Source organism: Zonotrichia albicollis, chromosome 2, assembly GCF_047830755.1.
Source record: "Zonotrichia albicollis isolate bZonAlb1 chromosome 2, bZonAlb1.hap1, whole genome shotgun sequence".
NCBI classification, from domain to species: domain Eukaryota; kingdom Metazoa; phylum Chordata; class Aves; order Passeriformes; family Passerellidae; genus Zonotrichia; species Zonotrichia albicollis.
The window spans coordinates 58,594,249-58,618,663 of NC_133820.1; the positions used below are offsets into that span (position 1 = coordinate 58,594,249).

The following is a 24,415-nucleotide window of genomic DNA, read 5'->3' on the forward strand; positions in this document are numbered from 1 at the left end:
TACTTTTAGGCTGGAATCACCAACTCGATCTCTGAGCATGGATGCACCACGAGGAATTAATATTAAAGCACAAGCTGGGAATATTGAAGCGCTTTCCCAGATGGATATCAAACTACACAGCAGTGATGGCGTGGTGAGTGCAAGCCCTTCTTTTCCATAACTGTGGTTGATTTTCTGTGTGACTGTAACTTCTAGTCTTTTTTTCAAGTTCTGTTAATTTAATTCCTCAGGTTTTAGGTGGCAGGATATTAAAATTAATAGTGCCAATAATAAAACTTTTATTTATGCAAATAATACAACCAACAGACATAATGTATTATCTTAGAGAGATGCTTTCTAATAAAACTTGGATACTGCTTAGCTCCCTCCTAGCGCAGTGATTCCCAGGCACCCCAGTGGGGAATCTTGGCTCAGAAACAGATGCAGCCCCAGAGTGGCAAAATTAAGGAGTGAAGCTCTGCAGACATCATTAACAGCAGGCAACATGCAGCAGCCTATTTATCCCCTCTGCAAGGCTGTACTGTGCCAGTTCTTCCACAGAGGAACTACAGACCAGCCCACGTCCATCCTTAACCATGGCTCCATGGTGAGGCCTCAGCACTCAGGCCAGGACAGGCCTGGGTCCAGCAGCAGTGCTTGTGTCCTGCTCTTCTGTGCACAGGCAGGGACCCTGTTACTTACCTTAGAATCATAGAGTGAATTGTGCTGGAAGGGACCTTAAACATCATCCAGGTCTAATCTCCCCTGCCATGGCCAGGGACACCTTCAAATAGACCAGGCTGCTCAGAGCTCAATCCAATCTGGCCTTGAACACTTCCAGGCATGGGTTATCCACAATTTCTCTAGGCAACCTGTTCTGTGCCTCAATCTAAATCTATCTTCTTCCAGTTTAAAACCAGTGTGCCTCATAAAGGGTCCCTCCCCAGCTTTCTTTTAGGCCCTCTTTAAGTACTGGAAGGCTGCAATGAGGTCTCCCCAGAGTCTTCTCTTCTCCATGCTGAACATCTCCAATTCTCTCAGCCTTTCCTCACAGGAGAGGTGCTCCATCCCTCTGATCATCCATCCTCGTGTCCCTCCTCTTAACTCACTTCAAGAGACCCATGTCTTTCTTATTTTTGGGGCCTCAGAGCTAATGCAGCACTGCAGGTGAGCTCTCACCAGAGCAGAGCAGAGGAGCAGAATTCCCTCCCTTGCCCCTGCCCATGCTGCTCCTGTTGCAGCCCAGATGTGATTGATTTTCTGGGCTGCAAGCACACATTGCTGGCTCACACATAGGTTTTCATTTGTCAATACCCCTACATCTTTCTTCTCAGGGCTTCTCTCAATCCATTCATCACCCTGCTTGTGTCCGTTTTGGGGATTGCCCCAACACAGGTGCAGGACATTGCACTTGGCCTTGTTGAACTTCACGAGTTCTCTGCTAAGAAGAGGATGGGGCACCAACTTATTCCTGTCCTTTGTTTATGTCTGCCAAGAGCCTAGGGCTCAGAGAAACTTTGTGTATAACAAGTCCTGTGTAAAAAGCCGTTCTTAAGCCTCTGTCTAGCCAAATTCAACTTATCTCATGGCCTATGATTGCTTTACCATCTCTAATAACCTCATTTCTCCTGCTTTTTCCCACACAGCTTTTGCTGGATGCTGAAACCGTGCGACTGCCCAAGCTGCCTGAGGGTACAAGGGGTGGATCTGGGATTTCTCAGGGGCTCTATGAAATCTGTGTGTGTCCAGATGGAAAGCTCTACTTGTCAGTGGCCGGCGTGGGCTCCACTTGCCAGGAATACAGCCGAGTCTGCCAGTGAGGCACCCAAAAGGCCACACACCCCCTTGGGCATCTGGGTTTTGTATTACTCCTAAAGAGCATTACTGAAGGCATATTTTTCAGCATTTTAGAAACAAAGTACTTACAATTTAGGAAACAAATCTGCTACAGTTCTGGAATACAGGGTGTAAGGGGAAGAAGAGCACAAATGACATTTCCACTTCAGAAGAACGACTTGAATCAACTTACATGTTTTGTCAGTAACACTTGGAAAACAGCCTTACAGAGAGTATAAAAAATAAAACAAATATGTTTCCTTGCTGAACTGTGATTCAGTCAGGTGATTATGTAGTTGTTCGTATTTTTGAGATCCATGGGTTTTTCCTCTCACTACATGTAAACACTTACTGTATTAGTGGGTGAAATGAAATTGAGGGAAGTACTTGAATTATTTGTAAGACAAAGCATTATTTGGAAAATTCAGAAAGTGCCAGCAAATGGTCTATGCAATTTTGTTCTTGCAATAACACAAGATAGAAAAATGTGGTGTTTGTGTGAGTTCTGTGTAAAAGATGTTAATTTGTTGATAGCTTTCTGTTTTAATTTGGCAACACATATGCTGATTTGCTTCTTACTGAGATTGGTATAAAAATATCTAATGCAAAAAGCTCCAGAAGTCATGAAGGCCTCTCTGTGTCTCAGATCCATTCACTATAAAACAGAGAAGTATGTTAGTATATTTTATAATAGCATTGTTTGTTCTACTGCCTGTACCATCATATTCAATCAAATCCTTTTCTATTTTAGGACATGCTAATTCAACAAGGCAATCTGTTGGGCCAGCTGGACTAGTAAACAAAAAAAAATTGTGTCTTCAGATTGTCTGACATAAGGAACTCTTCAGATTGTCTGACATAAGGAACTCTTTGGGCAGTGGGAAAAAATCCTTTTATGCAGCCCACAGATTTCAACTAAGAGGAATATTTCATTCCCATCTGCACCTGTTTACTGGTATTTCTGATCCTGTCAGACTGGGACTCCATCACAAACAGAGAGAGTAAAACTGTTATTATTTTTTACATTAGGATTTTGGATACAAAATAAATGCTCACCAGAGCTGACAAACCATTTATTGTCCTTGTAAAGAAACACAACTGCAGACCCATTCCCCTGTACAGTGTTGCACTGAACACAAATAAATTGTTTGCACACCTCTGGGTAGCAAGATTTGTATTTAATAGTCTGTTGTTTAAACCTCATGGGTTTTTAATTCCTTTGATGCTGTTTTGTATATACTATATGATCTTATTATCCAGGAAGGAACTATCACATAGTGCCTTGGTGTCTATTTACAGAAGGATTTTAACCCATAGTGTTAGTAAACCACGAATCTCCACCTTTTGGAAAAAAAAAATCACCATACTTAAAACAAAAGAATCAGGACAAAATAACTACTAACAAACTTGCTACTTCAGCTCTGGTGAACAAGGGAAGAAAACCAGCACTTGGATGAGATCCCCAGGTACACACAAAAGCCTGAGCTGAGAAAGAGAATCCTACATTAATATCTTCCTCTATTATTGTGGTAAAGCCCAGGGCAGTTCCCACTTCAAGGGATGCCTTTGCAATTTCTCCAAGAGTCTGATGTACAGAACTGAAACTGCCCTTCAGCAGCAGGGTGGAGCCCTCAGCAATTGATGCAAACTCCAAGAACTTCAGTAGAGCAAGTAGGAAACCCTTAAGGTGAGCTTGGGTGAGTGAAGCAAGGGTTCACATGTTATCTGGAGAGTGCTCCAACTGCTCTTACACTGCCTAAAGGAGAAGTAGGAAGCCACACATCTTCCATATCTGAAATTGCCTTTTCTTGGACTTAGTCTCATTCACTTACTCCTGTCTTCAGGAGTGAGTCCAAGGCTTTTTGCCGTAAGGAGAGAAATGTTTATCTTCATAACTGTATCTCTTGACTATATCTGTCTTTAAGGCTAAGCCCTCAGCTGAGGTACACTTTAACAGAAACCTGTCTTCAGTATTCCTTTAAAGTCAATTTAGATGGTTCCAGCTCCATGCACAAGCTTTTACAAACCAAAACACAAGCAGACTTCATTGGATAGAAAGTTTGAGTACTAAAATAAAGGTCAGCAAATGCCCTTGCATGTGCCGGATACCTAAAAACTGCTGCTACGACTAAGTTGGAGAACTGTAATGTCACCAGTCTCTTACAGGTGTAGTATTAACAGCAAAACTGGGACTTGAGTCCTTAGAAATTTCAGCCATTGTTCTGACATCAAGGAACTTATGCCCGTTTCCATGGAGTATCAAACAAATAATTCACTAATATAACACCTAAATGTTAGCCAGATACTGCAAAATAGTTAAAATCTCCTTGTTCTGCTGGCAGTAGAAGCGCAGCACTTCAAGTTATACATTTTAAGCTTTTGTTATGGAGGCACATATTCAAATGTGATTTGCCAATTAATTCACAGCAAGGGACTGAACTGAGGCTTTCCAGGCAAGAATAACCTGACCCCTAAAGAGCTAGGAAAATCAGGGTGCAGTCCCCTGGCTGGTAACACTATTAAGCAGGATGGCACTTCATTTAGACACTGCAATAACTACAACCTTTCATGTGGAGATAAATCTTCTGGACTTGCTTCATTTCACAGGTGGAGTCTAAGTAGTACCAAAACCTAAAGAGGTCTGCTGTACCCTTAGCCCTGCCATCACACAAATCACCAATGTGATCCTTTTCATTGTTTAAATTTGATTCTTCTTTTCATTATGCTACAACACTGACATCAGAAGTATTGTTCCAGTATAGAAGTTGTGCACATAAAGCATAGCTGGCAACATCTTGTCACAGACTATTTTTTTTCTTTTAGGTGTGGTTAGTAGAGAAACAAAATTTATGCTAACATTACCAGAGTATTATCAGCTGATGCTACAATCTGAATTGCTGTTAATCTCAACATAGGTCATACATCACTATTTCTGATAATTCTATGTGGATGTCTATTTCCCCCTCTTTAATACTTCAAAATTACTGTTTCTACTTGAATCAAACTACAGTAATTAGTTAGAGTAACAGAAAATTATGGCACAGGGAAGTGAGAGTATGCAGTTCTCTAGTTTATTTCCAAAAGCATTATCCAAATGCAGAAGAGAAAAAATCACTTCTAGCATAGTGAACTGATTTGTTTGCATATTTACTCCCTCAAAAAGAATAATTTACAGCTGTTCTTGCAACTGGTTGCAATTGTTACACAGTGGAAAAATGATAGAAAAACTTCAGTGGTGATTGCGCAAACACGAGCTTTTTTTTTTTCCATTTCACAGTCCTTTAGTATTTGCAGTTGTCTATCTTCATATAGCTTTATGCAAAAGGAAATTGCGAGAATTGGAAACCAAGTTCTTAAATAAACTTTATACATTTTGAACAATCTGCTTCTGCTTTTGTATTCAAATGAAACATAGCTTAAATGAATGTTTTCATTTTTAAAACAAAATTGTTTTTACAAGACTAAGAATGTGAAATGCACTTTATTTAACATTATGAACACAATTCTTGGTCCCAGCTAAAAATGTACTTAGCAGAATTTAGGAAATGCTTTACAGTTAGGTTTCATTGGACATCTAGAATTCATTTGTCTTAATCAGTAGTGGGTGAAAGTAAACAAAGAAATTACTGCAGTGCTACTGAATTAATCATCCAGAAAACAAACCAAAGAAAAGATAAACAGTTTTGATGAAAATTCATTGACAAAACTCTTCATGTGACAAAAAAAAAGTGTGTCTTCTTCAAATGAAAACATTTATTTTGGCTGCCAGGTTTAGTTATTTTTGAGCTGTTAGTTCTGCCTTTGTTCCCCAGGACCAATCCAGCCTTTCTCGAAGAGTTTAGATCCAGCAACAGAAAATCTCAAAGGTGGTACTACATTCCTCTACTTCAATTGGAGAAATTACAATACATTTAATTATAGCCTTGTTTAAAGCAACCCAAGTATACCAGTTTCAAGTGAATGCAATCCTTATAGTAAATTTTAAACCCTATTTCACAAATCATTACAGTAACTTTACTGATAATGATTCGAGTACAAATATTGTAAAACTACATTTTTTACACAATAAACCATTTATTCTTCTGGTAGTCAGCTACACAAAAATCTGTGTCCTTAACAAAAAACAACAACAAAAACAAAACAGAAAAAACCACAAACAAGAGGTATTTTTTCTTGTCACTAATTGTTGAGGCAAGTGTCCTGTGCTTTTTAGACTAGCTGTGTAACACTTCATTGTTTGAGAGGAAAACTTTTAAAGCACAAGATAGTAACAAGCCTATCAAGGCTTATTCCAACTGCAGTTCCTTAGATTTAAGCTGCCCTGTATGTAGTTGAATCAGCTTCCTAGACCACTGACTTTTTGTTAAACTCATCAACTGTAATTTTGGGAGACAAAAACTGAAGCTGCTTTTCCTAGATAAACTGCTGGTATCTGTGGAAGGCAGGAGATCTGAATGAAAAGGTATTTTCTCCAGTGAGAACTCATTTAATGTGCAGAATTACTTGCTAAATGTATTTTTGTGGAACCTACATGCTAACATTTACTTCTACAGACCCCTACTACAGAATCATCACATCCTAACTGTTCTAAGCCTCCATACCTGACTTAGACGCATTGTCAAGTCTCCCAGCTGAGCCAAAAGGAAGAATCATTTAAGCATTTTATTTATTCGTTTTTCTTTTTAATCAGGAATTAAATGGCATTTACAAAATCATGTTCTGTCAGAATATGGTTTCATGGTCTTGCAAAGCCTCTTTATTTATGTTAGCTGTTACAGTGAGTTAAGCAAATAAGAAACTAAAAGACTTCCTACTGAGACAACTCGCTTGTCCCTTTGCAGACATCTGTAAATTTTATTGTTAGTTTCAATTCAGGAATAAGAGAATTAATTCATTTTTCTGTGTCATTCTAGTTTTCTTTCTCAACTTGGCTCAGAGTTTAAAATTATTTCAGACTATTAGCTTCCTAAGAACTAGGACCATTTTCTTTCTCAGTGTCAGCACTCAACAGAATATACAAAATAACCAAAATTAAAGTTAGAATAGTTTAGTGATTCTGCACAGCTATTTTAACAGTTTGTAATACTAATACTGGTAAGGCAACATAAGTTGCTTATAAAACACAGTTATACACTTAGAGGATTTTCTTCCTCAAGAGCTCACGTAAAAACAGGGGTGTTCATGGTGCTCCTGTCACTCTTTTGCATGCTTCCATGAGACCTTATGTTTTAGCTCCATTTAAAATGAAAATCATGAGAACTGTTTCCTTTTCAAGAATTTTAGTCTTCAATCTTACCCTGAAGACTATTCATCTGACTTAATGCAAAAAGCAAGAACCACAAAGGAATCTATTTAAAAAACACAGGGAATTAACTAAACTGATTTATTTCATGGCACACCAGGATTTGTGTTTTACTCACATACTATTTATTGCAAAAAAAAAAAACCCAGCAAATGTACAATTTGTTTGAGAAAACTGCAAACATTTGTCATTGAAAAAAAAGGCAAGTTTCCTTTTCAGTAGTATTTCAATATTTGTACAATTATTTAGAATTAATCAAAAAAAGATTGTGTATTTACCTATATAAAAGCTTCAAATAATAGGTAAAGTTAGCTTACATTATAAAATCAAAACACATTGGACTGAAATATATGTTTGCATTTTTCTTTATTAAATTTATGGCACTTAATTTAATAGCAGAAATAATAATAATAGGGCTCCACAATCAGAAGCAGTATTGTTTTCCAACTGTCACATTTCTTCAAGAACAAAGCCTTTATAATTTACTCAAAACTGAGGCAGACGTTATTGTGATTTTTTGTTTTTGTATTACAACACTATCACAGCTATATCAGCTGTATCAGCAAGCTTACTGTTGTTTATTTTCCTTTGTATTCTGTAGGTTAAATTGCAGTTTCACTGTGCTGTCAATTAGACAAGTGTAACAGCACGCCACTGGAAAATGTTTGACATTTATGTTTAATGTGGCTGATCCAGCAAAAAAAAATCCTTTCATTTAGCATTATCCTTCCATTTTTTATTTTTAAAATTTTTTTACAAAAAGCTAATGTTGAACATACTGCATGACATTACCAAAAGTATTACAAACTGTAAAAGAAAAAGTGTGAACTAATAATCAGATTTCTCAAGGGCTGTAGTGAATAACAAAATAAAACCAGCATTACATTGCAGCACCTTTAAACATGTAACAAAAAACAGTGCTCTGTGTACACCAAAAATGAGTTTCTGAATTGTACTATTATCAATGTTTGTGGAAAAATATATATATATATGTACACACACAAAGGCACACACAGAGGGGAAAAAAAAAGGAACTCAAGCATTTAGGCATCTGAAAACTGAGTTTTGGTATTCCAAAAAAAACCCATAAAACACCGTATAATAATGTTCACAGATTTTATATCATCTACATGCTTATTCATTAAACAAAAGATGACAGGCTCTAAAAAAAGTAAATTAAATACTTAATTATTTTATAATAAAGTAAATGCAATCAATGCATGACATGATGTGGCATGTTAAATCAAGTATAATTATTCAGCATTAAAATAACTGTACCAGTTTACATGTACTAAACTATCCTTTAAATGTTTACAGTGTGATGCTGCAGCAAATTTATAATCAGATCCAGCTGATAAGAGTATTACTACAAGTGACATGAATGTCCACAGAACGCAAAAGAATACAGATATGCTTTGGAGTAATATCTCCAAAGTTATTTTAACTTCCACCCCCTTTCCCATTTCATTCTATGTCCAGTCTTAAGATTAGTACATTGAAAACTGACATTATCCTTTCAGAAACATTACATTAAATGAAATAAATCTAATAAGGAGTTATAATTACAGGCTTTATCTAACAGAAAGCTAAGCTTTGGTTATATAAAGTGCAGTTCAATAATATGCCAATTAATCACAATGTTGTGCATACATCTAATTTTTGCAGCTCAATTTCCTTGCAAATTCTAAAAAATATTCAGGTTTTACAGTTTGCTTAACAGTAGGCTCAGTTAGGAAAAAAAATCCCATTTAAGTAAATTTCAGTTCTAGGTACCTCGGTACAATCCACCTTTGTGCATGACACTTCTAAACTGCTTGGCACCATGCAACCTCTTGGATGTTCCATAATCTGCACAATTGCATTTGTATGCCACCACTTGAAACACCTAATACTTGATAAAACAGTTCCCTAACCTCTTCAAATAATTTATATTTTTTGTTGTATGAAGTTTTCAAGTTTTATTATGATGCAAGCAGTACATTCCATCACTCTCATAGCAACTTCTGAAGTAAACCTATCATTGGGAATCTGTGGAAAAGGAAGTAAGTCAGGATACCTCGTTTTTAAGCTATCTACTCCATAAGCCTCCAATGTCTGAACGTCATTTGAAAGTCCTTCAAGTTGCTGACTGTACTCCTCTATTTTTTGTGCGAGGGCTGCTGGTTTTATGTCTTTGTCTGACTTGCCCTTCACAGCGTAGTCAGCTGCAATCAAAGCCAGTTTAGTAGAAAGGTAGCACTTGAAGCATACCCATTCATTGGCATTTTTATGAAGGTCATTTCGTGCGGCTGAGAAGTTGGCTCGGGCCTGCCTAAGCCATCGACGCGCCTCCACAGGATTGCCAACGGACCTGAACGTAGGGGGAACAAAAAAGCGCTGGGAGTAGGAGGGCCCTGTGGAGGAGGGACACTTTTCTTTATACTGCTGCCTTTCAGATTTGTGGCTTGTTGCTTCCTGATTCCATGAAGTGTAAAATCTCTGAAATGAAAATTTATCTGACTGAAATCGAGAAGCAGAAGATGAAAATGGTCTCCTTGAGGCTCTGTCCATATTTTGATCCATAAAGGCCTGTTTTTCCATCCTGTTAATCTCATTCTGCAAATGTTTGAAAACCTCATTAGCTATATCAAGATTCTCTGCATTTTTATCTGGGTGCCATTTAAGATACAGCCTCCTAATAATCTTTTTTCTTTCTGATTCTGGAAGCTTCCAAGCCTGTTCAATCACAGATGTCACTTCTCTTAATATTTCTGGCAACGAGTTTGACTTTATCTTTTTTGGAGAGTGGTGTTTTGAGGACATTGTTTTGTGGCCCTCTCTACCAGTGAAGATAGGTGGAATTGCCCTCGGTCCATGTGCTGGAAATTCTGTAGGACTTGTTGGGGTAGAAGGTGTGCTATCCCTGCCTTGAGAGCTTTCCTCTGGTCTGGAAAATTTGTACAAGTCAAGAGAGCTCACTATTTTATATTCACTATATCCAATATCAATCTGGTAAATCTTCCCTAGAAAACTGGGGCTTTCATCATCTTCTCTTTCTACTTCTTGCACGATGATTGCATAGGTGTAAGTAGGCTGATATGATCCATATATATCACCACCTTCAGAATCAACAAGGTAACCAACATATTCACCAGGATAAAATACATTCATTGGATCCATTAGAAGTGTATAGTGAATTTCAGCTGGTATAGGAGTGCCAGGTGTTGGTAGTTCAAGTTTTGATGGCTCAGAAGAGTCATACTTCACTCCTAAGCTGTCAAGCTTCTCACTGATCCGATAAATATCATTACAACCCAGCATGGCAATTAAATATGAGGTATCAGAAATCAGGTTGTCAGTTGCAGATTTTAAGGTCATGGCTAATGCTAAGAGGAAATTTATGTCCTTGCTGTCAGAATGCTGTATGTAAAGCAATATTACTGCATTCCCATATCTCTTCAAGAAAGCAAATGTTTCACTTTTGCTGTGAGGAATAGGAGCAAACCCTTTAACTCTTAATGTTGTTTGCAACTTCTCGAAACAAGAAACTTTCAAACCTTCTCGCAAAGCTTTGCAAAGTCTTATTGCTTTTTCTTCATTAGCCAGGAAAGCATTGTCATTTTCATGCTTCATAATCCTAATGAGTCCTGTGATGAACTGCTCTGAAGACAACAGTAACTGTAACCTTCCCTGCAAAGAACATAACGCTCCAAACTGACAAATTTTGGGAGACTCCTCATCTAACTGTTCTTCAAGTATACTGCTAAGTAAGCGAGGCCTCAGCTTCTGAGGGAATAACATTATCAATTTAGTGTGAAAGCCATGGTCTTTGCCTAAGTAACACTGGCTGAGATCAACAAGCATCTGCACACCAATGTTACCTTGGATTCTGCTTTTGTAGTGGGGTGCATCATCAAAAACTAAGATACTAGACTTTACCAACCTACCATCTTGACTGGGAAGGTAAAGGGCAAAGTCTCTCATATTCTCAAGGTCATTCCTCACCTTTACAGAATCATTCTGAAGACTTTTGAACAGGCCTGAAACTACTCTTTTAACTGTGCGCATTTCATTGGGATCCAATTGCTTTCCTTCCGAGCTCTTGTATATGCGACCTAAAACTTCAACATACTGCTTTGTTGAAATAATGTCTTCAGTGCCCAAATGTTTAAATAACTGATGGAAAGTACCAAGTTCTAAAGGAAGTTTGTAAAGATAAGGTTTAAAATCAGATTCATACTCAAGGTTTATTACCACCTCCTCAGGCTTAAGGAGCTTCCAACCTTCTTCCACCATTACAAAAGAAACTCCTCGAAGCTGAAAGCGGAATTCCCTCTTCTCTGTGCTGAGAAACTCATAAATGCTCCTTAGGACCTTGGCCCTAGTTTTCACCATGTCCTCATCCAAAGTTGTGATATTGCATATGTTCCTGCAGTTATTGATAACTTTGTCCAGAGGAGGGTCCAAATTAACATTCAGCATGGCTAAAACTTGCTCAAGCTGTTCTTGTGCACCAAGACTACTCCCCTCTTGCTCTTTGATGCTTAAAGGTGTTGCTTTCTCAGGAAGAATAGGACATGATGTCCACAGCAACTGCAACACATCGGTCTGCTTGAATTTAGGGTTCACCTGTGCCCCATTGAATCGTATAAGAGGAAGAGTTCCATTAACTTCTTGATACTGAGGATGAAATCTCACAAATTCTGCTGGAGCTCGCTCAGGGCACAGAAAAGGAATTAAAGACAATTCTTTAAGAAAATTTCCTGAAAAAAGGTCAGCTCTTTCTTGAAATATATGATGGAGGAGAACGTCAACAGTATTCTGTAGTGTTTCTTTAGACCAGTTTTCTGTATTTGCTCGCATGCTGATTTCCTTAGCAAACTGCAGTAACTGCTGCTGTGAAATGATGAATTTCAATCCGATATGTCGCAGAAAAGTTACCCATGATGGAAGGAACGCCGCTTGATTTTTTGGTTTTGTAAGTTGCTCTAGCTTCTTAAAAAAATCTTGAGGTATAAAGAATTTTTCAGGCAGCATAACTTCAAAGACTTTTACAGTCCTGTCATAAAAGAACTTAGCAGGTTTTAACCTATTGCTTGCATCATGAATGATCAAAATGCTTTCAAGCTTTTCAAACAGCTGTTCTTTCATTTCTGAAGTTTCTTCAATGCTAGTTAGCCTATTCTTTAAGTAGATCAAATGTTCTAATTTTGCATCGTAAGACAGACTTTCAATTTTTGGCAAAAGATGTTTCAAGTACACTTCAAGATCATCCACAGAGACACAGCCAAGCATAGTATACAAATCTTTCAAATGAACCTTCTCCTCAAGAAAAGCCGATGAAGTTGACTGTGTCCATCTGTCTACTTCCACTGATGGGATGCTTTTTGTGAGGACATAGCACGTGCCATATTTTGCAATGCTGATGTATCGGCCACTGATTGATTTGTAACACGGAAGAGACTTTAAAATTTTAATGTCATCCTGAGATGTCAAATGACATAGGTTGCAATTGAAGTACATTAGGAGAGCCTCAAAGTCACTTTCTGCTAACTTTTCAGTCTTAAACGTTGATGTTTGTACCATATATTGTATGGCTTTCAGAATGCTGGAGGGATTATCTATGTTTGCTGTACGCCCCGACAACAAAGGCACTAAAGCACTGTCTTTGCAGCAGATTTTGTTCAATGCCAGCTGAATGCAGCCCGTTTTCATTAAAGCATGGAAGACTTTATCACTCTGAGCATTTGGAAAGACAGCTATGTGCATGATGCTGAGTGGCAGCAAGACATCACACTCTGGCACAACCAGATGATTGGCTGAGACAGTAAACTTTACACCTGGGAGCAACGTCCAGTCCTTCAAAGTGTCAATAACACCATCAAAATTTGCTTGTGTATCTTCTTGCTCTTCCTTAATATTTAGAGATTCACTGATAAAATGCCAAGCACTTTTAAGCCAAGATTCACTTGCAAAGTTTTCCTTCCATTTCATACAATTTTTAGTTTTATACTCTCTAGGCAGCACAGATGATAACAATTCAGCAAAACTTTTGATATCAAAGACTTTTGCTACTTCACTGCTGAGCAGAATATTGTTGTATCTCAAATACAATGTGTTCATAAAGAGATCCTTCCGTGATGGAATCAATTCATGGTATGTTGTCAAGAACTTTGGTCGCTTTGAATCAAAAACTTGCAAAACATTGTCAAGAGTAATGAGGAGTGGCAAACCCTCAATTTGGATTTCATTTTCTTCTGCATCTTTGAAACAGTAGTCAACCAGGAGTTTGAGGCTATGGAACAGCTTCAAATTTGTCTGCTGAAGACGACAGGGTAACTTTCCAATGTGGCAGTTAGAGTCTGGAAAAGAAAATGTCATCAAAAACAATCGGACATCAGCAGGTGTCACATAGGTGACAGGAATATCTGCATCTACCAAACAGTGGTAGAGATTTGCAGTCTCATCACAGTTGTATACCAAATTAAATCCAATTTCTAAGAGTAAATGCTTTAGTCTGTAAACATTTTCAGCCACTGTCTTCCGTGTTGTGATGTTGTATTCTGTGTTTTTGAGGTGCTGCAATTCATCTTGTAGCAAATTGTCAAAGAATGGTCTGCCTTTGTTCACAGTAGACATGTTAACCCATGTGATGATAACAGCAGAATGCAAATCAGAACCATCAACATTTGGAGCTCTCATAACAGGTAAAAGACGCTTCAAATCTTCATAAATGCAACTGTAAACTGCTTTCACTAGGCAATACCAGTCTGGTTGAATATCAAGTCTATTAACCGGAAAAAAGGATAAAAACTTTTTTAAAGTGTCTTTCACAGCATGAATAGGTGTGTTTTGCAGCACTGATACTGTAGGATCAGTGCCTGGAAAATACCTCTTCTTCAGCTGAATCAGCAGTTCAACATAGGCTGGTGCTATCAGCGCTGTCATTAGACTACTATTCCAGTCACTTCTTACTCCAACACCGTTATCATCACGCCACAGATTTCTTCTGGCAGAGTCTAGAGCAAAGTGTCCATTCACATGGAAAGGTAATCCAGTTTCTAATGATAAAGGTAAGAAACAGAATGCTCTGTGGGGTTTTTTGTAATTGTGAGTAATGCAAGCTGCTACTCCACCACGAGGGAAAAGAGTAATGTCCTCATTCTTGTGGGCTGAGACCACACTTTTGGATACCTTTTCCATGGCAGAAAAGCCTGACCTGTTACAAATTAACCAAGTGGTGAGATTTCCCTCAGAGTCTTCAGTATCCATTGTGTAAGTAATCTGCTGTACAGGTATTTCACTTAGCTGCTTCTTTTTAGTTACACTGTCGATCACAGATGCATGGAATTGCTTTCGTTTCAGTCTGTCTCCATCAGTGATTTTGCCTTGTACAGAATACAGGACATTCAGTGCTCCTGTTGTTTTTTCTATCTCACAAATAGAAATTTTTTCCATATGGTTCAAAAACATTAGGAGTTCTGCTCCATCTGTACGCAGCTTATCCAAAAGATTTTGGACCATTCTATCTGAGCATGGAACCGATGAAATTTCTGACACTTTCGCCATTTCTCCATTTCGAAGAGGAAACCTAAACATCGTACAATTGTCCAGTTTAAAGTGATTTCCTAAGTACAGATCCAGTACATCTGAGAACTGTGTTCTGAAATCTGCATCTAGATCTCTAAACATGCGGCCAGGACTTGTTGAGGTTGAACCTGGTGCATATCTCGCATGAGGGTCAAAGATGCAAAGTATATCGTTGCCAGACAGAAAAGAAGGGCAATCCGTAATGTGATAAACAGAATTGAAACCTATACCATATTGTCCAGTTTTACAGGGATTCCCTACTTTTGTACCTTTTCCAAGGTTCTGGATTCCCCGAATATCATCTTCTGTAAAAGGCTGATTGTTGTAAACACACAGTGCTGGTCCTTGAAGTGGTGCCCATTTCTCATCAAATATTCTATCGGCTGGATGCTGTCTAGGATCAAACACAAAACAGATCTCTGTGGCTTTTGCATCATCTGCATTCTGAAGAAGCTCTTTCAGCATTTCTTTTTCTGAAGGGTAAGCATTCAGAATGCTTTTAATTCTACTAGTCAATTTTTCTTTCTGGCCAAATTCTGTTCCAAGGGTAGTAAAGCAGATATTTGATGCATATCTTTCTAAAGCTTTATGGCGTTTTGGTATTGCTCCAAGCTTCACTGCAACTTCTCTTGGAATATCACCATGACAATATTTAACAGTTGTGTCTTTAACTTTTATCCACGGACAGTCATTGTAACACAAAGATTTTGCAGGCAGAAGTGCAAGACGAGTATCTGGCAACAATATCTCACCATACTTTTTCTCACAAAATTCCTGCTTCTTCTCCCTAATGAGGCCCCATATTCCTTCACTAATTATTCTCCTGCAGAGCTGAAAGCTGTCTTCTGTTAGTTGTTTGGTCCCTCTCTCCTGATTTATTGATTCCAGAACTGCAGCAAAGTCTTCAACTGTGAAAGCCTGTCTTACACCCACACTTTCAAACAGCTCACGGAAACTATTTTTGTATTTGTTAGGCAATTGATAGAGATAGGGTGCTGCCTCAAAATTCAAATGAAAAGACACTTTTGATGGATCAGCATACACATTCTCAACCAAAATAAAACTACAGTTTGTTAGCTGCTCAATTATCGTGGCTTTTGTTGATTCACTCTCTAACATCGCTTCATGCAGGTATTTGTAACAAGCATTAGTGATGTTTTCTTGATACAATGTGATTCCATCAAATGACTTTGCAACTTCTTCTAACTGATTTATGACTAAATTAACAGCTGGTTTCTTAAGTAAACCCAAAAATTCTTTGACAGCTAATGACAAAGTACCACAACCTTTAAAAGAGTGAGAATTTTCATTAAGAATTGGTTGTATGAGGCAAACTATATCTTGATGATCAGCAGTAAAAAGATCATTTGCTGAAAACATCTCTTCAGGCTGAAAATCACTGCCTTTCCAGTGCAGTGAGAAGCCTGCTGGTTTGCTAAGGAAAGGAAGGAAAGGAATGTTTTGACATTTTGCAGCAAATTCTTTAGCTCTAGGATCTCTAGATTTTAATTTTTCATCAATAAGACTCAATATAATGCTGCTCCTGAGACAAGCTGAGGCATGATCAGTCTTGTTAATTTCAGCTACTGACTCTGCACGTTCTATCAGATCTTCCCATAAGATATCATCTTTAGCCATTCCCAACTGCACAAGTTTAACCAAAATAACAGGGTTAAGATAATCCTGAGTGGTACCATATGGAAATCTTCCATCCTCAGCATCATACAACTTTGCAACTCTTCCTTCAGGATGGATCAGTCTTGATGGTGTAACTAATGAATGTCCCTCCAATGAACAGGGAATACATGGAGTAGCACGAAGAATTCCTGAGAACTCCTCAAGTTTTTCATTGAGAACATAACGCATCAGAGGATCACGTAGCTCTGGATCAATCTCCTGAATGTTAGGGAAAAATACCTCAGAAAAGAACTGTTTCTCAGAGAAAGTATTCTCCAATAATATGTATTTGCATCCCGCTTCTTCAAATCCTGTCTTTACCCAGGATGGAAGATCTACAGCACACAGATTTTTGGAGCCAGTTTTTTTAAGGTACTTCAGAAAGATCTTGAAGGCTGATGGCCCAACGTCTGGCCGTTTCAGTATGGAGTCATCTAAAAACCTTACATTCTTCATGGAAACCCAAGACGAACCATCAGAAAATACTTTGATCCCTTCTTTGCTTTTCATATGAGCTATGTCCTCATAGAACCCTTGACAAATAATAGAAAAATCGTCGTGAACTGAATCAGGATCTGGCCACACTGCACAGTAACTGTAGTCAACTAGCTCACCATTGATTGCCATGTCACGTAAAACACAAAGAGCTTCTATGTAGGCTTTTACAATAACATGCCTCATGAATACCGTATTCCATCTTCCTTTTGTGTCTGTTTTCCAGATCTCTTTCCGATTTGAAGTAACTGCAAAGCAGCCATTTATGTGGAGAGGTAAGCCTGTTTTTATTCGCAGAGGTAAATAGCAGAATACTTCACCTATGTTGTTGCAATTAGGTTTCACAATCCATTTTTGATCCTTGGTTTCAGACAGCAACACTCCTACACCACCACAGGGAACTAGGCCTAGTCTTCGTCCACTTTCATGCAAAGATAATTTCAAAGCATCTCCAACATCCATGCAAGAACATATAAGCCATGTTGTTGAATCTACTGTTTTCTGTGGCAATTCATCACCTGATCGTTTTGTCTGTCCTGATTTAGCCATTTCAAAGAAAGTAGCTGGATCTTCTTCAGTACCTCTGAAAAGTGGAGACTGTAAATCAGCAATCCGCCTGAACACATGGTGAAATTCCTCTACCACTATCTGCAGGATACATGATGACTTTGGTGTTTCAGTGGGAAGCTTTTTAGTACTGCTGCTGCACACCTTCATGAGTTTAGCTGCTTCCTTTAAAACACTTACATTTGGTGCACTCAAGGCTTTGGAAGCACACAGATTTTTTCTGATAGTAACAACATCTTGTGCCACGCCGGGATCATCTGCTTCAATTTTCAAGTATTTCAAAACCATTGAATTTACACTCTGAGCAAATATTATCAGTCTGTGACCGCAAACGCTAAATTCATCCACAAGAGAGTAAATGTCTGCTGTATTGTAGGATGCACTGCTGACTTCACTCACTTTAGCTTCCTGTTGAGTCCTAAAGGACAGCCTGAAAAGTGTTCCTTTGTAGCTATAGGGAGATTCTACTGTCAGTGGTAGCTGGCAACCAAAAACTCCTATAAATGGCTTAAATTGATTTGGAAATTTTCGCAGTCTCTTCTGTTGCTTACTCCAGTTGATTTTGATGCCAGGGTTAGATTTATCTCTGATATGCTTACTTATGTGGTTGACATTTGGATCAAACATAATCATGAATTCCCGGCTCAAAATAATAGGAACATCAGTGATATGATAAACAGAATTGAATCCCAGTCCAAATTTTCCTACTTTGTCAACTTCACTCCTTTTTAGAGACTCTCCTAATCGAGTTATATTTAGGAAATCAGAGTCAGAAAACTCAGAGTTATTAAATGACCACAAAGCTGGACCATGACATGCTGCCATTCCTGGATCCAAAAGGTTCTCTCTTATATCCATATTTCTTCTCATGTCAATCAGGAAATTACATTCCGTTGCATTAGCATCGTCAGCATTTTGAAGAAGCTCCTTAAAGATATCTGAAATGGAAGGGTATTCTTCCAATATGTTTTTAATTCTCACAGTCAGAGGCTCTCTTTGTCCAGATTGCTCAAACCCCATATTTTCTGGATTAATCAATCTTGTGCTAAGGCATGGGACATTTAACCACTCAGCGGTTTTCATTGGTATGTCTTCGTGCACCAAAATTATGGGTTCAACAGAATCCTCAAGCAGATCGTTTAAGTCATCAACTTTGATGTCACAGTAACAGCACTCATGAATTGGCTTCATTGCAAGTTTGTAAGGAAGTTTGCCACTGTACAGGGGCATGGGCGTATGCAGACTCGCGGGGATCTGGTTGCTGTACAGCCATCTTATGATGCTCAACATAATGTGAAGGCTTTGCTTACTCTCTTGTTCCGAGAGAGACTGCTCACTCTTCAGATATATTTTCTGAATGACCATAGAAACATGGTCTGGCGTTAACTCCTCAATTGAACCACAACATTTAAACAACTGGTGAAACTTCGCCATAGTTTTTGGAACATAATGTAGATAAGGCTGGAGATCAAGATCAGGAACCGATTTTATAACTGCTTGTGTGAGGGAACAAAATGTTTTACCTGTCCAAACCCAGGGAAATTTCAGGGCTTTAAAAGCTTCTTTTCCTTCTTCTAGATGATCATGCATAAATCCATAAATCTCAAGCAAGATATGCTGAAATTGATAGTAGTCCTCATCACTGAAGGTTTTAGAACTATGCCAATCAACTACCACCTTGAAATGTTTCAAGACTGCTTTTATGCTGGGCTTGGTGGGGATGCCAAGTGCTTTCTCTATATCCAACAGTACATTTTCCACAAGAGGAACTGAGGAACCAACTAAAATTGCATGTGATATATCACACATTTCTGGTGGTGAGCACAGATTACAGTGATCTCCTTTCCAAACCAAGGACCCTGGATAATTTGGAGGCCTTTCCTTACTTGCAGGAATCCATTTTATCTTTTTCATTGCAGCTTTTGTTTCAGATGATTGAAGCAGCATATGGTTTTTGTTCAAAATTGTTAAGAGAGTTCTAGCTTTTCTTAACAGCAAATCATGGTTGGTGTTAGAGTCAGCATGCAAACTTTCAATTTTTTTTGCCACTCTTAAGATATCATTTTCATCAAGATTGCCTTCATTTTTTAAGCCTATTTGTCTCAGTGAATGAAGAATATCTGAGGATGTAAAAATAACAGGGGGAAAGCAACTTTCCTCCTCAGCATAAAACAAATGTTGCAGAAGTTCTACCTCAGGATCAAAGAGTTCGTTTGCTGACATTATCTTTTCCAGTGAGATCCGAATAAACTTAAGTGGTGTCAGCCAATCTATCACATCTGTATTCTCATTTTTCAGAAAAGTCAAATTTTCAAGAACCCATTGCATGATCTGTGCTGTTTCATCATATGAATAAAAATCACTTCTTACGTCTTCTATAATAAACTTCAAGCAGTCTGTGCTCTTTAGCTGTTCTGTTTTCAGCAAATTAGCTAAGCGAATAGTTGCTTCATCACTGCTGTCAATTATTGGAACAGAAAACCTTAGACCAGGAGGAATTTTGGCAGTGTGGTGTAAAACCTTACTACCTTTTAGCCCAGTAAAAACAGGGATACTTTCATCAGACGATTTTTCAATTTTTTTAAATATTAGCAATTCCTGAATAATTCTCTTCTCTTTTTCATTTGCATCTGTTAAACTAGCTAAGAATGCCCTAAGAGCATCTTTATGTGTCGGTGGGAATGACGCAACCTGATTGCATAGTTTCTGTAAGGACATTTTTTCCATTATTTGTAAAACAGCACTTGGCAATGGTGGATGCACATACTTTTTTATAAGCGGATGTTGGATAGAAATATCCAGTTTCTTAAGTACAACTCCACCAATCTTCTGAATAATATCAGCTAAATATTCTGGGAGCTGAGTGTCAGATTCATCTTCCAGAATGATGGGTGATGGATTCCTAAGTCTAACCAGTTCCACTGATGTTTGACTTTCCTCCAGCAGTGTCTTGGGGATAAGTGGCATTTCATCAAACACACTCAAGTCATCAGAAAAATGTATGTATAGATTCTTCCAGACCATCTTCAGCCAGGAAACTGATGGGTGCTTTTTTTCTTCCAAGCCTGGATACCACTGTACAACCACATCTCTCCCAGGCCACACACTGTTCATAATTTCTTTAATGAGCCGGGCAAACCTTTCTGGGTTCAGGAGCTGCAGCTGAGTGCATGGCCTCCCTGAAATTACAGCAAAAGGGAAAAGCGGTGAAAATTACAGAGCAGAGTTACTTAGCAAATGGCTTCAGGAACAGAGAAAAAAGAAAACAAGGAAAAAAAAGTCTAATCTGTACCCTATATTTTGTAGAAAAAAAAAGGTTTGTTAACCAGGACTGCAGATACCAGCTTCCTTTACTTTCAGGAGTTAATTAAAAGAAAATACATTCCATATTAGTATGAAAATATAAACAATTTGAAAATTATCAGTATGTTATTATATTTGTTAGTTTAACACAAACATTCTCAGGCATATGTAGCAACTAGAGATTTAGAACTGAACTACAAACTTTTTTTTTTTAGTTAATTCTTTACCCAACTTATTTGCCTAGTGGTAAATAAAAATCTAATCCTTTTTTTGTATAACTGGAAATGTTAAATAGATTTGAAAGATTATTTATTAGATATAGAAAAGTGGTTCAGGTGCAGCTACTCTTACAACTAAAACTGACTATAAATTAGACTCAGGTAGGAATTGCTGAAACTTAGTCTATATGTTTTTATTCTTATTACTGACGTTCTGACTAAAATAAATATGACTTTACATTCATGTCTTAATTGTCATTAGGAAAGTTTATACTTAAAAACTACAGAACTTCTGGGAGTAAAACAGCACAAAATAAAAAAATACCACTACCTCCCAACACATCAGAAATGATGACAGAAGTGAAATGATGACAGAAGTGAAATAATGACAGAAGTGAAAGCAAGACATCTATCTGAATTTCAGATTTTTCATCACACATCTAGTTAACATTACTATCTTCTTGAAGGCAACAGTCCAAATAAAGATTGAGAGCAGTTATAGACATCCTTCAGAAAAAAATCTTTTTTCTTTCACTTAATGCCTACAGAGCTACAGAATGATAGCTCTATTGAACACAAAAATTGGTAAACACATCAGCTCTGTAAAAGTGAGGAAAACTTGCAGAAAGGGCCCATGGAAGATAAGAATCTACTTAAAAGCTCAACTCAAACCCCATTGTTTTAATCTGAGAAGTTAAAAATACGGGTTTTAAAACTATACAGGTAATCCTCCTCTTTCTAGGAAGACTAGAAATCTTCCTGCATGTAAAATTATGAAATATATATAAACAAACCAACAAAGGTATTGATAACTTTCATGTAACATAATCACAAGGTTTTCTTCATCAATATGCATTTTCCCCTCAACTGTATTTTGAAATATTTTTCTAATTATGTTAGGTTGTTACGTCTTGGCAGCACTATTCGGCAAGTTTTTTTACAAGAAAGCTGGGGCAATGAGAAAAGCTAATCACCAAATTCACACAAATATCAAGCTTCAGTCCAAACCAGTACATCTTCAATTCATAACCATACCTGAAAATCCCCAGAGAAGCTGTTGGGCTAGAATATAATCAAATCCATTTTTAGAAAACATCCTGTGAACTACATATTAAGACACTAAGTATAGAAACAGTTACTAACTAAACAATACAGTTCACATTTTAGGAGAGTAAAAGTCAGATCTGTTTGCCTTTGAACAACACTATAAAAACAATTGCATCCCATCTCAAAGAAATATTATAAAAAGTTTCTATTTCTACAATTGTAGCAGAAATCTCTCTGATGTAATTTCTACAGCCATATAAATAAAATTTTTGACAGATCAAGATTTCTAAACCTGTCAAAACCCCCTCTAATACTTATTATTTATAGTTACATACAAATTTTATGGTAGTGCAGTTGTACAATTATGCAGAATCATTGAGTGAATAATAATTTAGGAGGAGGGAGAATGAAAAGTAGGACACCTGAATATTGTAAAGGATTATCTAATAGTATTTAATAATTCTGAGAACATTTAGAAGAATATTTGCCATATTTATTTACAAAAATATATTTTCTAATGAATGGAAGGCATAGTAACAAGAACAAGTCCCTAGAAAAATATCATCCAAATTGACAGAATAAAAGAGAGACTTAAATGCAATAAAAAGCAAGACTTAAATGTGACCCAGAATTTCCCCAGTAACTAAAAGGAGTAGAAATACTTCATTGCAGTTCTGAGACCAAGTCTGCAAGGGAAAGAATGTCCTAGAACTCAGCAAGGGACTAGTTTAATAACATACAGGGTTTTTTCTGTTTCTGTCACCTCTGTGTTTTCTGTTTAGGATGTATTCAAACACACACTGTATTTTGTTTTGGTTGTTTTGCTCCATTTTTTTAATTTAAGCCTGCTTTTAGACTCCTTTGTGACATTCACTCAGAGGAAATTGTCTAGGAAAGTACATTTCAAAAATCAGCTCAAGGTTTCATCACACAGAACAGGTATTTTTCAATACTAACATTGCAGTCTTACATGAAACCTTCATCCATTTAACTCACTGTGGTTGTCTGGATATCTATATATATATCCATTCCTTAAAAGGTACTATAAACAGTAGCTCCTTTTGGTTCTATACTAGATCACAAACATTTCCTGCACTTTACATCCTGTTTAAAAATAGCACAAAAGGAAATTAACAGTAGAGAAAAAAAAAATTAAGCATATTCTTGTGCATTAACAGACACAGCATTCATCATGTAATATGCTGATAGGACTTTGAAAATTCTGCTTTGTAAAAAAAGGGTTTTCTTTGTAATAATTTCAAACTTGATGTCCTTCATATTCAATTAAAGTCATGGATTTAATATATTCAATATATTTTATATTAAATATAAATATTTAATGTTTAATGTTTTACTCTATGCAAAAAGTTACTAGATTATTTTATTTTTTTCATAGGTGTTTTGCTATGTTTAAGAAATTATCATCTTGCCTCAGGATTACCTTATTTTTCTTTTGTGTTTGATAATGAAGGAATGATCAAAACATGGAGAAAGGAGGAGCTTTAGAACTCAACAAAAGAATAATAAAGAGGAAAGATTTAAAGGATTGAAGAGGAAAAAAGGTCAAAACATAGAAGAAACAGGGACTAAATGACTAAAGATCATGATAAAGGATATAAAGAAAAACAAATCAAGACTGTGAATAACAATATTGTACATCTAGTTCTAACATCTTCAGACTAAGAAAGAATTCTGATGAATCAAGTAATTAAAAAAAAGGTACAAGAATCTTTTCCTGAAAAGCACATTTTCTAGACATTGAAGAACCACTTACTTTTAAATAGTATTAATATATGGTGAACTAACAAGTGGCTTGATTTGTGAATTGTGTTTACATGAAAATATTTCTGAGATTTAGGCTTCAAATTTATCAATCAAATGGTAAACACAAGGGTGGAAAGGTAAGTGCAGATAAACTTTGAGAAGAATAGATACCAGAAAAAAAATTAATTGTGAAGACGGTTAAACATAGACATATCTTATCCATAGATAAAACCAACTCCTTCACCATGTCTTTTGATCATGACTGAGAGTATTTCAGTAGGTCCACACTGACATAACCATAAACCATGAATTAAGAATCAGGGAACACGTGATGAAATTATTTGATCTACAGCATGCATGAGGCTAGATGCTTAAACTGATTTAACCTGGCTAAAAACAAATGTACTGAAGTGATCACCTGCAATTGTGAGTTAAAAGATGATCCACAGTATTATAACCATGACACAGCTATTGCATATGCAAATACTATAAATATAAAACAGAATTAAGACTGTCTTAGGTGGAAGAATACTATTTGAATTAAAATCTTCATCCTTGAATATATTTTACTAAATTTTATCACAAATTTTCTTCCTTTGCCTTTTTGTTCATTTGTAATTTTCATTCGTGTCATTTCAATTCCAAGAAGTCTATCACA

The 24,415-nt window shown here is 37.1% G+C and overlaps 2 protein-coding genes across 13 annotated transcripts in view; one reads left to right on the forward strand and one right to left on the reverse strand.

Annotated features, from left to right (window-relative positions):
- Nucleotides 1-2,986, forward strand: part of SGCG (sarcoglycan gamma) — a 103,903-nt gene extending 100,917 nt beyond the window's left edge. For all 9 annotated transcript variants that reach the window (XM_074535242.1, XM_074535245.1, XM_026790688.2 and 6 more), the window contains 2 exons: nucleotides 10-133; nucleotides 1,626-2,986. In XM_074535242.1, coding sequence (XP_074391343.1) covers nucleotides 10-133; nucleotides 1,626-1,799 — 298 coding nt within the window. In that variant the 3' untranslated portion in view covers nucleotides 1,800-2,986. The remainder of the gene's footprint in view (nucleotides 1-9; nucleotides 134-1,625) is intronic.
- Nucleotides 2,987-3,690: 704 nt separating this feature from the next.
- SACS (sacsin molecular chaperone) overlaps nucleotides 3,691-24,415 on the reverse strand; it is a 59,118-nt gene continuing 38,393 nt past the window's right edge. For 3 of the 4 annotated variants that reach the window (XM_074535238.1, XM_074535239.1, XM_074535240.1), the window contains 2 exons: nucleotides 21,982-22,008; nucleotides 3,691-20,604 (listed from right to left, as the gene is read on the reverse strand). In XM_074535238.1, the coding sequence (XP_074391339.1) occupies nucleotides 9,044-20,604; nucleotides 21,982-22,008 (11,588 nt within the window). In that variant the 3' untranslated portion in view covers nucleotides 3,691-9,043. The remainder of the gene's footprint in view (nucleotides 20,605-21,981; nucleotides 22,009-24,415) is intronic. The other variant, XM_074535241.1, reaches the window with a different exon arrangement.